We start from the raw sequence: 13,235 nt of genomic DNA, 5'->3' as shown, positions 1-13,235 counted from the left end.
GGAGGTTCCTCTGTTTTGTAATAGTGGAAGTACTTTGTTACAGCATTTGCTGCTGGAAAATGTATCCATGAATAGTATACCTCTGTCTGCCGATATTCGTGTGCCTCAATTACGAATATGACTGTGCCACCTCTAGGTGTCAGTCCATTTTCTATAAGTTTTAAAGTTATAGATTTCCTCTTGATGACCGGGATGAGTATTATATCCGGGTCTGTGTCTTGCAGTGCATTATCAGCTGCTGCGAGTTCAGTTGCTATCCTAACTGTCTCTCTTTCTTCATCACTGTCTACCATTTTACCGACAGGAAGGTTATTTAGTTTGTTTGCAGATCAGGTTTCTTATGGAAACAAAGATTAGATGCACAATATTTTGGAACAGTGTATCCTTCAACGTTGACTAAACCAAGAACCATACATAGGAGTTTCCTCCTGCGAGGTTTGGCGGATATTACCTTTTACCCACTCCAGACGTCTTTGGAGTATTATGGGAAAAAAGGGGTCTGAGTGAAAAAGCACGACTGAGTTACTCTAAATGTCTTACGTTAGTTTTATCGCCCTTCCAAACGCGTTGGGCGCCATGTAGTGTAGTTCCTATTATCCCAATAGGCTCTGCGCATTGGAATAATACCTTCAATAGTATAGGCCTAGACCAGACGTTAACTAGGTCTACTACTGTCGATATTAGACTTAAAGTTTTGGGTTTGCCAGCTAGCTCAGAGTTCACTAGAAACTTTCTCGAATAGGCAAGGAGGAGTTGAACCTCCCTGGATAGACAAGAAGGGATTTAGTTTCTGACAACCATAGAACATGACAACTTTGCTCTCCCCTAATCAAGAGTGTATCTCTAGAGTCGTGTGAAAACAAAAGACGACTTATTTTACTCAGTCAGTACGTGCATTCTTAGTCTCACCAGATTGTAGAGAAAAGGAAGAGACGGGCGTGTTCAATAAAAGATGTTATTTATTGATCAGTCTCTTTTCTCATACAAGAGAAATGGATCGATATTATTGCAATACTTATGGTTAAGTAAAGTGCATACAATAAAAGCAGAAGTATAAAATAATACTGTAAAAACATTTATATGGTTTCTAAGCCATATGAAGGTTTAAAATGAATAAAATGAATACATACACATTTACATTTGACTAATCGTACTCAACTGGTGTTTCTAACTACGCCTACCCCGTGTACCTGACCTAAGCCTAATACGTGGGCGGGTATAGAAAGTTACAGTTTAAGTTAAGTTTGTTTTGCCAAGTGACTGACTAAAGAATTCTCTGCAAGGGGTTATTCAGTTCTGTACCTGGAATCTAGGATGAATGAGGGATGGTATCTCTCGTCTCTGGTCTCGATATCCCAGGCTGCCTGCGAGGGCTACCCGGAAGCGCCGGAGCTGGATTTCTCGGCAGGAGAAAGGCAGCGTCTCGTTCTCAGCGCGTCAGGAAGGCGGGGCTGCGCCAGCGGGGTCTGCTCTGCTCTGGGCTTTGGCAAGTCTGGCTGCTCCGATCTCGTCACCACCGCGTGTGTTTGCATAGGGCAATATCGTAATATTTATACCTTTAAGGTGCCGAGATTGACGTAAGGATGGACATAGATACGTCAATAAGGATGTCATACGACCTGGTCGTTAGCACATTCTTTTGCTGAAGTTCTCGGTGAAATCAAAACAATGGCCGCAGGGTTTTTCCCAGGTCTGTCATAGGTTTGATTTGTTTTGAGAACTCCGTATGCCTTATCAGGGGCTGGAGGAATATCGCTTGTCTAATTAGATGGCAAGCGTTATGACCTAATCAGATAACACGTTCCTGTGCCGTAGTGTGGCTTTATCAGATAACGGTTCCTGCATCATGGGGGTTTTCTGCCTCATGGGATGGCTGCTAGTTAACTTGTTAACCAGAATAGGGTCAGGAATAGGGGGATCGATACAGAACCTATAGGAATACATCACACACCATATTTACAAGCATGTTGCATCAGTTTAGTAAAGAAAATACATAAGAGTGTTTAATTAAAATAGAATACATATATCAGTGTGAAAAGTTAATGTAGAAGTGTGTAGAGATGTTAGAATGATGTTGAAATCCCATGTTATGTGGTTGTTGTAGAGGAGATTGTAATGCTGCTAAACATAGAAATGTGTAGGCCACATGGCAGTTCACAGAGAATGAAAGGTGCTGTTACACTCTCACATGATATGGATTTTTTAATGTTGTTGTAATTCAAAGTATTATTGATCATAGAACTGAATTATATGTTTTATAGAAGTGTTTCATATAACCATTGTGTGTAATAAGTTAGAATACTGTTTAGACTAAGAAATTAAAGGTTTACAGAGTGCACAGGCCCGTTTCATGTAATTCTAATAGGCCTGAATAGATAAGGTCATTTCTTTTGATCTGCATGTGTTAGTTAGAGTAAGGCCATGTTAAGCATAAATTGCGGAGCCTGCTCGAAGGTTTACGACTTAGAAGATACGGTGGAGGCCGGAATTTGAGGCCCACTTTACAAATGTCTGTTTGCAGGTGCGAGGAGGTTCCAATCAAGAGAGTGATGAATAGAGTTTTGTTCAGAGAGCCAGGCACAGGCCTGGAGGAGGCTTCAGGAATTTCCTGGGGGGTACCGTCCTGCCGGAGAAGAGCCTGAGAAGCAAGGTCAACGCTAATGATGGGCCCAGAGGAGTATCAGCATGGAAAATGCCAGAACTGACACCACGTAAGGGGCGTCTCTAAAGGGCGTTTCTATTGTAAATGTGATTTTTGTATTAGGGACAGCACCCCTGGGTGGAGTTAGGGCAGATGGTCTGAGGAACCTAAGAGAGCGGATGGGTAGGCAGATAGGATAACTGCGAAACACCGATTCACAACGAAGACTAAGGGAAGTGAGTGATCTTCTTTGGAAGTCACCATGGCTGACACCTTTTTAGGTTAAGATTTTACTAAGTAGGGATGTCACTTAGTCTAGTGTAGGGACAGTCTAATCTGGATTTTCTTCCTTTCTGTAAATGACTCACAAGCTACAGCTTGTGTCTATTCTTGCAACTCTGATGATTTTTGAATTGGTTTTGGTTACATTCTTCTGCCGACTAAGAGCATTTAGAAAATGTATGTTTGTATTGATACCAGTATATCTTTTGAACCTTATTTTGAGATGTTTGTATCTCCAGTTAACTTTGGCTTTATAATAAACTTTTAAAACTTATTCGTAGTAAGTGGTTCTTTAGAGTGGTTTAAGTTCTTAACCGATTGACCTAGTAGTGGATTGCCTTTTACTCTATGACAGGTATCAACGGTTCAGTCGACCTGAGTTGGGATCTAGATCTATAGCAATATATCAGAAATCCCGCCGTAACAAACTCACCCTGCGCCCTTGTGTTGCTTCTGACCATCCACCCCCGCCCCCCCAATGACGTTGCTTCCCACCTTGCTAGTTTCCGATCTTGCATCCTCCCTAAGTACTTAAAAAAATAAAACGCTTTTACATATCTTTTTCTTTTTAATCATCGATTTAACTTTGATCAGTAATTACAAAAAATGGCTACATCAAGGGCTACTTTTTAAATTCTTCAGCATTGCTTCAAAGCATCAGGGATGCTGTACATCATGTATAACAACCACTGGGAAAGCCAATTGGTCTCAAAGACAAGGCATGTTGTCTTTGCCAATGCTTGTTTTGAGTGTTGCTAAATGGCTATGTGCAATGATTGTTGCCTACAGTATGAAGAGTTGCATTGACAGTTTTCCTGGTCTTTGTCTTTTAGTTTTCTTCTCAGGGCCTGCTCTTCTCGTGTTTTTGTTAATATAATTGGTTTATATAGGGTTTATGACACTTAACAGCAGCATATTTTATTCTTTCAGATGATGTCCATTCTCATGAACACCATTATATTTGAAGACTGTAGGAACCAATGGTCGGTGTCAAGGCCGTTGCTGGGTCTCATACTTCTCAATGAAAAGGTAGGGGCGCGAATGTATTGCGAATCTACAGCACGTTGCATGCTGTGGCATTTAAATATGTTGTATGGTGAAGAGACGATGGCTGTGTGTGATTACACGCTTATTAAACACTTTGGGCAAAGACAAAAGACCAGTATTTACAGCACAACATACTATAAAACCCAAGAAATAAGTAATCAAAACTCCAAATCTAAAGATGGGTTCTTATTTTACGACAGGTGCTATCCATGATACCTTAATGTTCTATACCTTAATGTTGTTTTTGTTACTCAGTGGATTACGTCACTTACAAGAAAACACAAAGGGCCAGATGCATCAAAGGTTTTGCCCGTTCTGTGTCTATGGGAAAATGTGTTCATGCATATGGCCCAAAGACTATTTAGGGTCTCCACTTAATTCATGCTCAAGCACTGCTGCCAGTTTCCTCTTCCACATGCTGTGAGAGAGCGAACAGAAGCATAACGAAGTGAACAGGCACTTGGAAAGCTAGCAGCTTTGGGTTTAATCTGCCAGCATATATAAACACAGGAATTCACAAATGTTGGTTACGTGTGTTGCATGCACAAATATTGAGTATCACATTAAATCTGGCCCTACTGGCTCTGCCACTGCTGGATACAAGTATGAAAGAATGATTGATTTCAGTAAAAAACGTCTAAAAGAGGTTAAGAACTCAAAGTGACAAACAACCTGTCAATTGAATGTTGTTTTCAGATGTAAAATAGTCCTGCACGCATTCCAATAGTAACATTTTTTGGAGGCGAGTTTATACACCAAATAGCCAGCAGTATGAGGTGAAAGATTAAAAGCCCTCTAAATGGAGTTGGATCCCATTCAATGTAGATTTTAAAGAAGTGGTTATAGTACATCTTGCAGATAGCTGCTTTGCCATGACAGTCCTGAAAAAGTCCTCCTTGCAATCTTTGTCGCACTTATTGTGATGATCGTCCCCTATCCTTTTTTCTAGAACTATGGAATACCCATTCGCTCCTGAAGTTCATAAAGAAATTGTTATTGGGAATTTGATAAATCAACTGTGTACAACTCCCAATAAACCCTACCAAAATGTCACTGCACAGCAGTGCTTTACATTATTCCAGTTCCGAAAAGTGTTCCTTTGTTTTGCATGCAGTGGTGCCAGTAGCTTCATCTCAGACTGTGACATAAAACTATGCAAAAGGAAGAAAAAACTGGCCCTTGCAGCCTTCTTTCTGTATAATACTTCTTGGGCACACTGACAGTAGGAGTCTAATGTGCTCCCTCCTAGTTTTGTCACATTTGGCCCCAGTTATATCTCCCTTTCAAGAGCAACCTTTAGACCTATGGAATACTCGGATATACAGTCATTATGCAAAACTTCAGTTCTTATTGATTTAGTTTATTTCCAGATCATGGATCTTCAGCAAAAAATACTGGTCTCAATTAATGTAAAAAAATAAATCAACTATCACTCCTTTCACGGACAAATGCACATTTCTACATTCATAATAAGGTGTATAATTTGTAAAATATGATGTGCAGGTGCTCACATATTTTTTGGGGAGGCCACACCCACTTCCCTTGGCTCCAGCCACTTACTCTAGATGCCCCACCCACATCCTCAATGGGCACTTCTGACTCTCATGTACCAGAAAATTAGCACATGGTGGCAAATATTCATTTAGTGGACCCTGGACGGATGCAATATGGGAGCTTCCATGCAAGATGGTGGCTGAAGTGAAGCAGCATAACAGTAACAAGTACTGGGTGCTCTACAGTCCCTATCACAAAGGAATGTAAGAGAGACAATGTTGAAAAGGAGATGCGTTTTAACTTTTTACGGTCAGGATTACATGCTATCCCCACTTGAAAAGGCGATTTTTATGTTTCACATAATGTCAGCACTTCATGTAGATCTCCATTTAGCAGCTCCGGTCAACCCTTTCCCTTAATTTGTGCACATTCTTTTTCGTTACTGCTTTCATCCTGTGTCACTGTGTTTCCATATTTATCTTCCTCTTTCTTTCCCCTTTTTATGTTTTTGTCTCTGAAAAGTCTGATTAAGAAAAATATTTAACGGTCCACGAAAAATAAGTGCTGGTGGGCCCCACCTGCAACAGTCAGTTCAAATTAACCAATGGGAAAGCATATGTAATCTACCTTTCCATCGCGGTCACGGGCACCAACTTCCCAACTAGGTTTAGGCTCCACACTCACCAGAACTTATATTCATATATACCCAGAATGTGTCAACGCTCATAGGGTTAACACATATAAGCTCAGTAACAGTCAGTTTTGGTTAAGTTGAGAGCATGTGAACAGCCAAACTTTGCCATACAATAGATATAGCAGTAATTGTAGGCACTAGAAAGAGTAGCTGCACTGTCTGAAATTAAAGAGGGCAGTTCAGGAACTCACTATGGCTGCCCTTCCAGGTATATTAGAAGTAGTGCACAAAGGCGCCAGCGCTAACTGCAGTCTCACTTAACAAACTGGCTGCACTTGTAGGCACTGGAGCACTTCACAGTCACTAGTGAACGGAACGCACCCAGACACTGCATATTGCAGTGTGTTATAGATCGTTGAAATCCATCCACTAATGTCAGATCACAAACAGCAAAAAGACACTTCAATATAAAGCCACTACTGGCTGTGGATTAATCTGCACTGATAGGCAGAGCGGAGGAATGCACTCTCAAGTATTAGGACCTAATCACAAGCCTTGCTAATGTTTTTGTTCTTTTTACAGACTAACATAGATAATTTCTCCACATAACAACATCACAGATACACAGAATATGACATTCACGAAAGGAGCGATTACTTTTATTTATTTTTATACTTCGCACGCAAACTGCAAACATTGAAATGGTACACAGAAGGCTAGTGAGAACTCAGAGGCCCTGAATTGTAATAATTATCCAGCCACCCCCTTCAAGTACACCACTACCATAATGGCAACAGACAATTAGAGTCTCTGTGAGCACTGAGCTGAGGAAAGAAGCACAGAAAATTAACCCCTTTGCAGGCCAGGCGTGGCGAGGAACCAATTTTGTTTTTTGGGAGCCTTCCCTGGCAAGAAACTGCAGGTTACTCAGATCGAGAGCTGCCACAGGCTTTTTGGACAAGAGTTAGGAATAAATACCAATTCTACTTAAGTGTGCAAACAATTTTTAGCTCAGCATTTGTCCTGAGACGAAAGAGAGTCTGCATTGAGACACAAGTATCAGAACCAACCACTCAAGCCATTAAAGATTTAAGGAAACGTTAGCTACCAGGGATGGGATCGCGTTTTCTATTCTATGTGCCCTTCTGGCTGCTTGCCTCGCATGTACACTCCTGCCCTAGTTAGTTTAATCAAAACAGTGTAAAATTTAAAGCACTAGTTATTATTGTCTGTAACAATAGCCGGATCTCTTTCTGTTCAGATCAGTAGCTTCTTTATACCTTCCAGAGCGCTTAGAGAAGAGTCGAAATGCTCACACAGCGCTTGACAAAAACCGTGAAGTACGTAAATGTATTAAATTCAGCTGAATAGAACCCATAGGTTGTGGCTTAATAAACTACATTTGTTGTTCCAAATGCGGTAATGTATGATACACAGTACTGGGTTGGGCTGACTTCCTTTCTCAAGTACCTCTCTAGGTCGTTCTGCAGAAACAGCCTTTGCCCCGATTGATGCACATCACAGCAGGGTAGCCTCCAGCCTGGAGCACCCACAACAAAGGCACAAAGTTGTTGCAGCTATCTGCTCCTGGCTATGAAGAGGCCAAGAAGATGACGAGTAGGAAGGAGGCAGGTCCGTTCTCACCTAAAGGAGCCTTCACACTCTTAACAACTGAGGCTGTGGCCCCCCTTTCACCCATCTACCTATTGACAGTGCTACAGGAAGATTTTTCAGGAACTCCTTTCAGCAAAAGGACCTAATTAAATTTCTATAGCAGCCCTCTCTCCTTTGTCCCCACTTCAGTGACCGTGTTTCCTCCTTCCTGCTTCAGCATTGTTAGCAATACACTTCCGCTCTCTAGGAAAACAAAATCACCTCCATCTTGTGCGTAGGATCTGAAAGAAACACGTTAATGTTCGATTCCTTACCTTAGAATATCCCCAGGCGTCAGACTGGATCCGGAAAGTTTTCGTCAGCAGTACCCTTGCGCGTCGGTAGGCGTCGTCTGCGGCTCCGCGTCCGTCGTCGACGACGTGATCGCCGGGATGACGTTGTTGGAGTACTTAGGCGCCGCCCTCGCGCACTGATGTCAGTTCTTCTTTTTTCCGAGCCAGCAAGCGCAGATCCGGGAAGAGCAGTACTCTAGTATTTTTTGACTAACTTTTTTGATCTCTTTTGATCACTTTTCGAGTCGATTTCGACTCCCGATGTCGCAAGGGATGCCTGGTTTTAAACCTTGCGACGCCTGTCACCGCCTGATGTCGGTGACCGACCCCCACCATCGGTGCCTTTACTGCCTCGGGGCCAACCACGACTGCCGGGCCTTGACCTCAAAGGTTAGACGGGAGCGGTCCCATAAGCTGCTCGAGCTCCGGCAGTCGGCTCTGCACCGCCCGAGGTCTCGGTCGAGGAGGAAGCCGAGAGACCGGTCGCGGAGCCGCAGTCATCGCCGCTCGTCGAGTCACCACCACTCTGGCTCCAAGTCCTCCGGTAAGTCGAGGCATTCTCAAAAGAAGTCAAAGAGGCGTCATCGCTCTTCCGACTCCCCCTGACACTCGCACCATGCGGCTGGGGGTTCGGGCAACACCGCCCGCGTGGCTCCGCCGGAGCCGCAGGCACCGTGTTCAGCCCCACACCCGCTGGTCCCTGGGCTGCCCGCGAGGAGATTCGTGACTTCCTCGTGGCCATGAGGACTCACTTCCCTCCGTCGGAATCTGTCGAGGCGCCTTTGTGCCCCGCGGGTCCGTCTGGTAGCCCTTGTGGGTCGGCGGCTCCCGCCCCGGTTGCCGTCCGGTGCTTCGGCACCGGCGCCTTCGTCGACTCTGGTCCCGACGCCGCAGGGCCCCGCAGGATCCATGCCTGGATCCGGGTCGTCGCCGATCAACTTCATGACTCCTCCGCTGGCACCTACCCTGAGGGTGTCGCTCCCGGTGCCGTTTCCGGACGGCACCGGCCCCGGTTTCAGCCCCGGTCCGGTGCGACACCGGAGTGGCGACGCTCGGTGCCGTCTCCGATGCCGATGGGTGACCAATTCACCTACGACCCGGCTCCATCATTTTTGCTTGGTTTACAGGAGATGGATTACGAGGAGGACTGGGAGGGGTCTGAGGACCCTCTGGCACAGCAGTGCCAGTTAAGCCAGGACTGGGAAGATGGGCTTGGGGAGGCCAGTGGTCTAGACACTTCGCCTGACACTGGATTCGTCTCTCCTCCCTCCGTGGCTTCGGAGGAGGGGGCTACTTATAGCGTTGTGTTGAACAGGGCGGCCAAGGCCTTGGCTCTAGAACTCTCTGTCGCGGCCGTGAGGACTAACCTCCTCACTGAGGTGCTCAAACCGCAGGCAAGCTCATCGGAGCCTCTACTGCCGTTTAACGAAGCCCTCACCGACGTACTCTACAGGCCTCCCTGTGGATCGGAACGTAGCCCGACGCCACCTCCCGGCTCCGGGCGACCCCTGCTTTCTGTCCCTTCACCCCACCCCGAGAGCCTGGTGATTCCGGCCTCTATGTCCCAGACCGCATTCCATCTGCTCCTCTGGATCGGGAATCCAAAAGGTATGATCAGTTTGGGAAGAAACTTTTCTCCTCTCTGAGTTTGGGGCTGCGGTCTGTCAACACCACCTGCCTTTTGGGCCGTTGCACCCACTCTCCGTGGGATACGGTTGCGGAGGTGCTGCTGCAGTGTCCGGAGGAGGCACGGACACGGCTCGCCCAAGCCCTGGCGAAGGGGCGGGATGCAGCACGGTACTTGATTAGATGTTGACTTGACACCACGAACTCGCTGGGCAGAGCGAATTCCACGACAGTGGCAGTTCGTCGCCGCGCCCGGCTGCGGTCTGCCAACTTCTCAGGGGATGTCCAGGCCACGCTCATGGACATGCCCTTCGATGGCCGTCGCCTCTTTGGCGACAAATCAGATAGTGCGCTAGAGCCTTCCTAGTCCGGTATTTCAGGCCCATTCGACACCAGTGGGGGGCAGGGTTCGCCATCATCTCCTCCACTGGCGCTCCATCACATCGGACAGGTGGGTGCTGCAAATCATCCGAAGGGGCTACTCCCTCCCCTTCGAGGCGACCCCTCCAGCCATGCCACCGCAGTACCACCGCATGTCGGTGGATCACTTGCAACTTCTGCAGGAGGAAGTTATGGCCCTCTTGGCCAAGGGGGCCATTGATCGCATTCCTGGGCCAGAAGTAGGACGTGGTTGCTATTCCCACTACTTTCTGGTACCCAAGAAGGGCGAAGGAGGCCTACGCCCTATCTTGGACCTCCAGAGCGTCAACGACTTCCTCCGGAAGAAGAAGTTCATGATGCTGACTTTGGCTCAGGTCCTAGCTGCCCTGGACCCTGAAGACTGGATAGTAGCGTTGGACATATTTCCACATCCCCGTCCTGCCGGCCCACCGGCGCTACCTGCGGTTCACGGTAGGCCACGAGCACTTTCAGTTTACCGTGCTCCCCTTTGGCCTTACCAGCGCCCCTCTGGTGTTCACGAAAGTGATGGCGGTGGTCGCAGCTCATCTGCGCAGATCAGGGGTTTCAGTCTTCCCCTATCTCGACGATTGGTTGTTAAAGCCGGGCTCGCCCCAAACAGTCGTCTCCCACCTCCAGACTACTTCCCCACCTCCTGCACTCGCTGGGGCTCTCCATCAACGTGCCGAAGTCACACCTGTGCCCCTATCAGAAGCTCCTTTTCATCAGAGCGGTTCTGGACTCGGCGCAGTTTCGGGTTTATCCCCCCGAACAGCGGTTCGGGATATTCAGGCTCTGATTCCGATCTTTCAGCCTTTATCCCAAGTTTCGGTCAGATTGCGCTGCGGCTCCTGGGGCTGATGGCCTCCTGCACCCTTCTGGTGCATCACGCCAGGTGGCGGATGTGGGCTCTGCAGTGGGACCTGAAGTTTCAGTGGGCACAGCATCAGGGCAATCTTTCCGACCACGTCCTGATCTCGGAGGGCACTGCGAGTCAGTTGCAGTGGTGGCTCACGAACCGTGATTGGGTCAGCGGCGGATCCCTACCCCAACCAGAGCACTTAGTGGTGATGGACGCGTCCCTCCTGGGATGGGGGTGCCACATGGGAGAGGCGGAGATCAGAGGCCTCTGGTCTCCTGCGGAGTCCCGGCTCCATATCAACCTTCTGGAGCTGCGGGCGATCCGACTTGCACTGAAGGCATTACTTCCCTCTGTCAGGGGAAGTGTAGTGCAGATGTTCACTGACAACACCACCGCCATGTGGTACTGCAACAAACAAGGCGGGGTGGGGTCGTTGACCCTTTGTCAGGAGGCTCGGTGCCTCTGGGCATGGCTGGAACACCAGGGCGTCACCCTTGTGGTTCAACACCTGTCAGTTTCCCTGAACACCAGAGCGGACGAACTCAGCCGCCAGTGCATGATGGATCACAAATGGTGTCTGAACTCGGACGTGGCTTAAGGTCTCTTTCAGCAGTGGGGAGAGCCTTGGTTAGATCTGTTCACCAATGAAGAGAACGTGCAATGTCATCAGTTCTGCGTGTTGGAATTTCCAAGGCGGCACTCGCTCGGCGATGCTTTTTGTCACGAGTGGAGCTGCGGTCTGTTATACGCCTTTCCGCCTATACCATTTCTGCCCAGAGTGCCGAAGAAGATCAGGCGAGACCGGGCCCAAATCATCCTTGTGGCTCCGGACTGGGCACGAAGATACCGGTATCCCGAGCTACTCAGCATGTCAGTCGATCCCCCGACTCGTCTGCCTCTTCAGGAGGACCTTCTGTCGCAGCAGCAGGGGACTGTCCTCCACCCGAACCTGTCCAGTCTCCACCTACATGCGTGGAGACTGAGCGGCGGCAGTTGAGGCCATTTGACTTGCCTCCTGAAGTCTGTGATGTGATTCTGGCAGCCAGGCGTCCCTCCACAAAAACGGTATACGCCTGCCGGTGGAACAAATTTGTGGCATGGTGCACAGCAAAGGCTGTGGATCCACTCTCTGCCCCCCTTTCAGAGGTTTGTCTCTTCCTTCTTTCTCTTGCCCATCAGGGCTCTGCTCTGGGCACTATCAAGGGCTACCTCTCGGTCTTTTCAGTCTTCTTAAGGCTTCCTGATCAGCCTTCTCTTTTTAAGTTCCCTGTTGTAAATAGATTCTTGAAGGGCATCACATTCATGTTTCCTCCTGTTCCCTTTGTGATGCCTCAGTGGGACTTGAATCTTGTACTTACATATCTGATGTGTGCTCCCTTTGAGCCACTTCATAATTGTCCTCTTCGTCTTCTAACTCTCAAAACTGCATTCCTGGTTGCCATCACCTCTGCCAGGAGAGTGAGTGAGTTCCAGGCTCTATCTTCTAAGCCTCCTTTCCTCTCTGTCCATTCGGACAAGGTTGTTTTGAAGACTCGTCCTTCTTTCCTGCCCAAGGTGGTCACAGCCTTTCATATCGGGCAGTCCATCACCTTGCCCACCTTCTTTCCGCCTCGGCATCCCTCGAAAGAGGAAGAGAGGCTCCACCGTCTGGACCCAAAACGTGCGCTCTCCTTCTATCTAGATCGCACACGCCCGTTCCGGGTGGACGACCAGCTCTTTGTTGGTTACGTGGGCGCTAAGAAGGGGCGGGTGGTGCACAAGAGGACCAAATCTTGGTGGGTCGGCTTGTGTATCAAGGTTTGGTACTCTTTGGTGAAAACGGAGCCTTCCGTTGGGCTGCGTGCCCATTCCACTCGGGCCACGGCAGCTACTACTTCCCTGGGTCGGGGAGTCCCTTTGCAGGACATCTGTCAGGCAGCAACGTGGGCCTCGCTGCACACGTTTGATAGGCACTACTGCCTGGACAACTAAGGGCCAGATGTAGGTAAATGTCATTTACCGATTCTTAAATACCGAATTTTACCGAATCGGTATTTAAGAATCGGTAAATGAGATGTAGGGAAAAATTCGGTATTATTTACCGAATCGGTAAAATTCGGAATCGGACATTCTGTATTTACCGAATCGGTATTTCCCATTCATTCCTATGGGCCAAAAGGCCCATAGGAATGAATGGGAAATACCGAATCGGTAAATACCGAATCGGTAAATACCAAATCGGAAAGCAAGCAAAAGTGAAACTTAAGAAAACAGCCAATCAGGTGCTACCACCCTCCCCCTCCCTACCAGGAAGTGACTACCCAG

At 47.6% G+C, this 13,235-nt stretch overlaps 1 protein-coding gene across 2 annotated transcripts in view; it reads left to right on the top strand.

Annotated features, from left to right (window-relative positions):
* The window catches only part of RANBP17 (RAN binding protein 17), a 1,522,743-nt gene that overhangs the window by 1,392,939 nt on the left and 116,569 nt on the right, over positions 1-13,235 (top strand). For both annotated transcript variants that reach the window (XM_078653359.1, XM_078653358.1), the window contains exon 26: positions 3,854-3,952. In XM_078653359.1, coding sequence (XP_078509485.1) covers positions 3,854-3,952 — 99 coding nt within the window. The remainder of the gene's footprint in view (positions 1-3,853; positions 3,953-13,235) is intronic.

Source organism: Lissotriton helveticus, chromosome 7 (assembly GCF_964261635.1).
Source record: "Lissotriton helveticus chromosome 7, aLisHel1.1, whole genome shotgun sequence".
Lineage (NCBI taxonomy): Eukaryota > Metazoa > Chordata > Amphibia > Caudata > Salamandridae > Lissotriton > Lissotriton helveticus.
The sequence above is the reverse complement of the archived record's forward strand: the minus strand, read 5'-3'. Positions and strand labels throughout refer to the sequence as shown.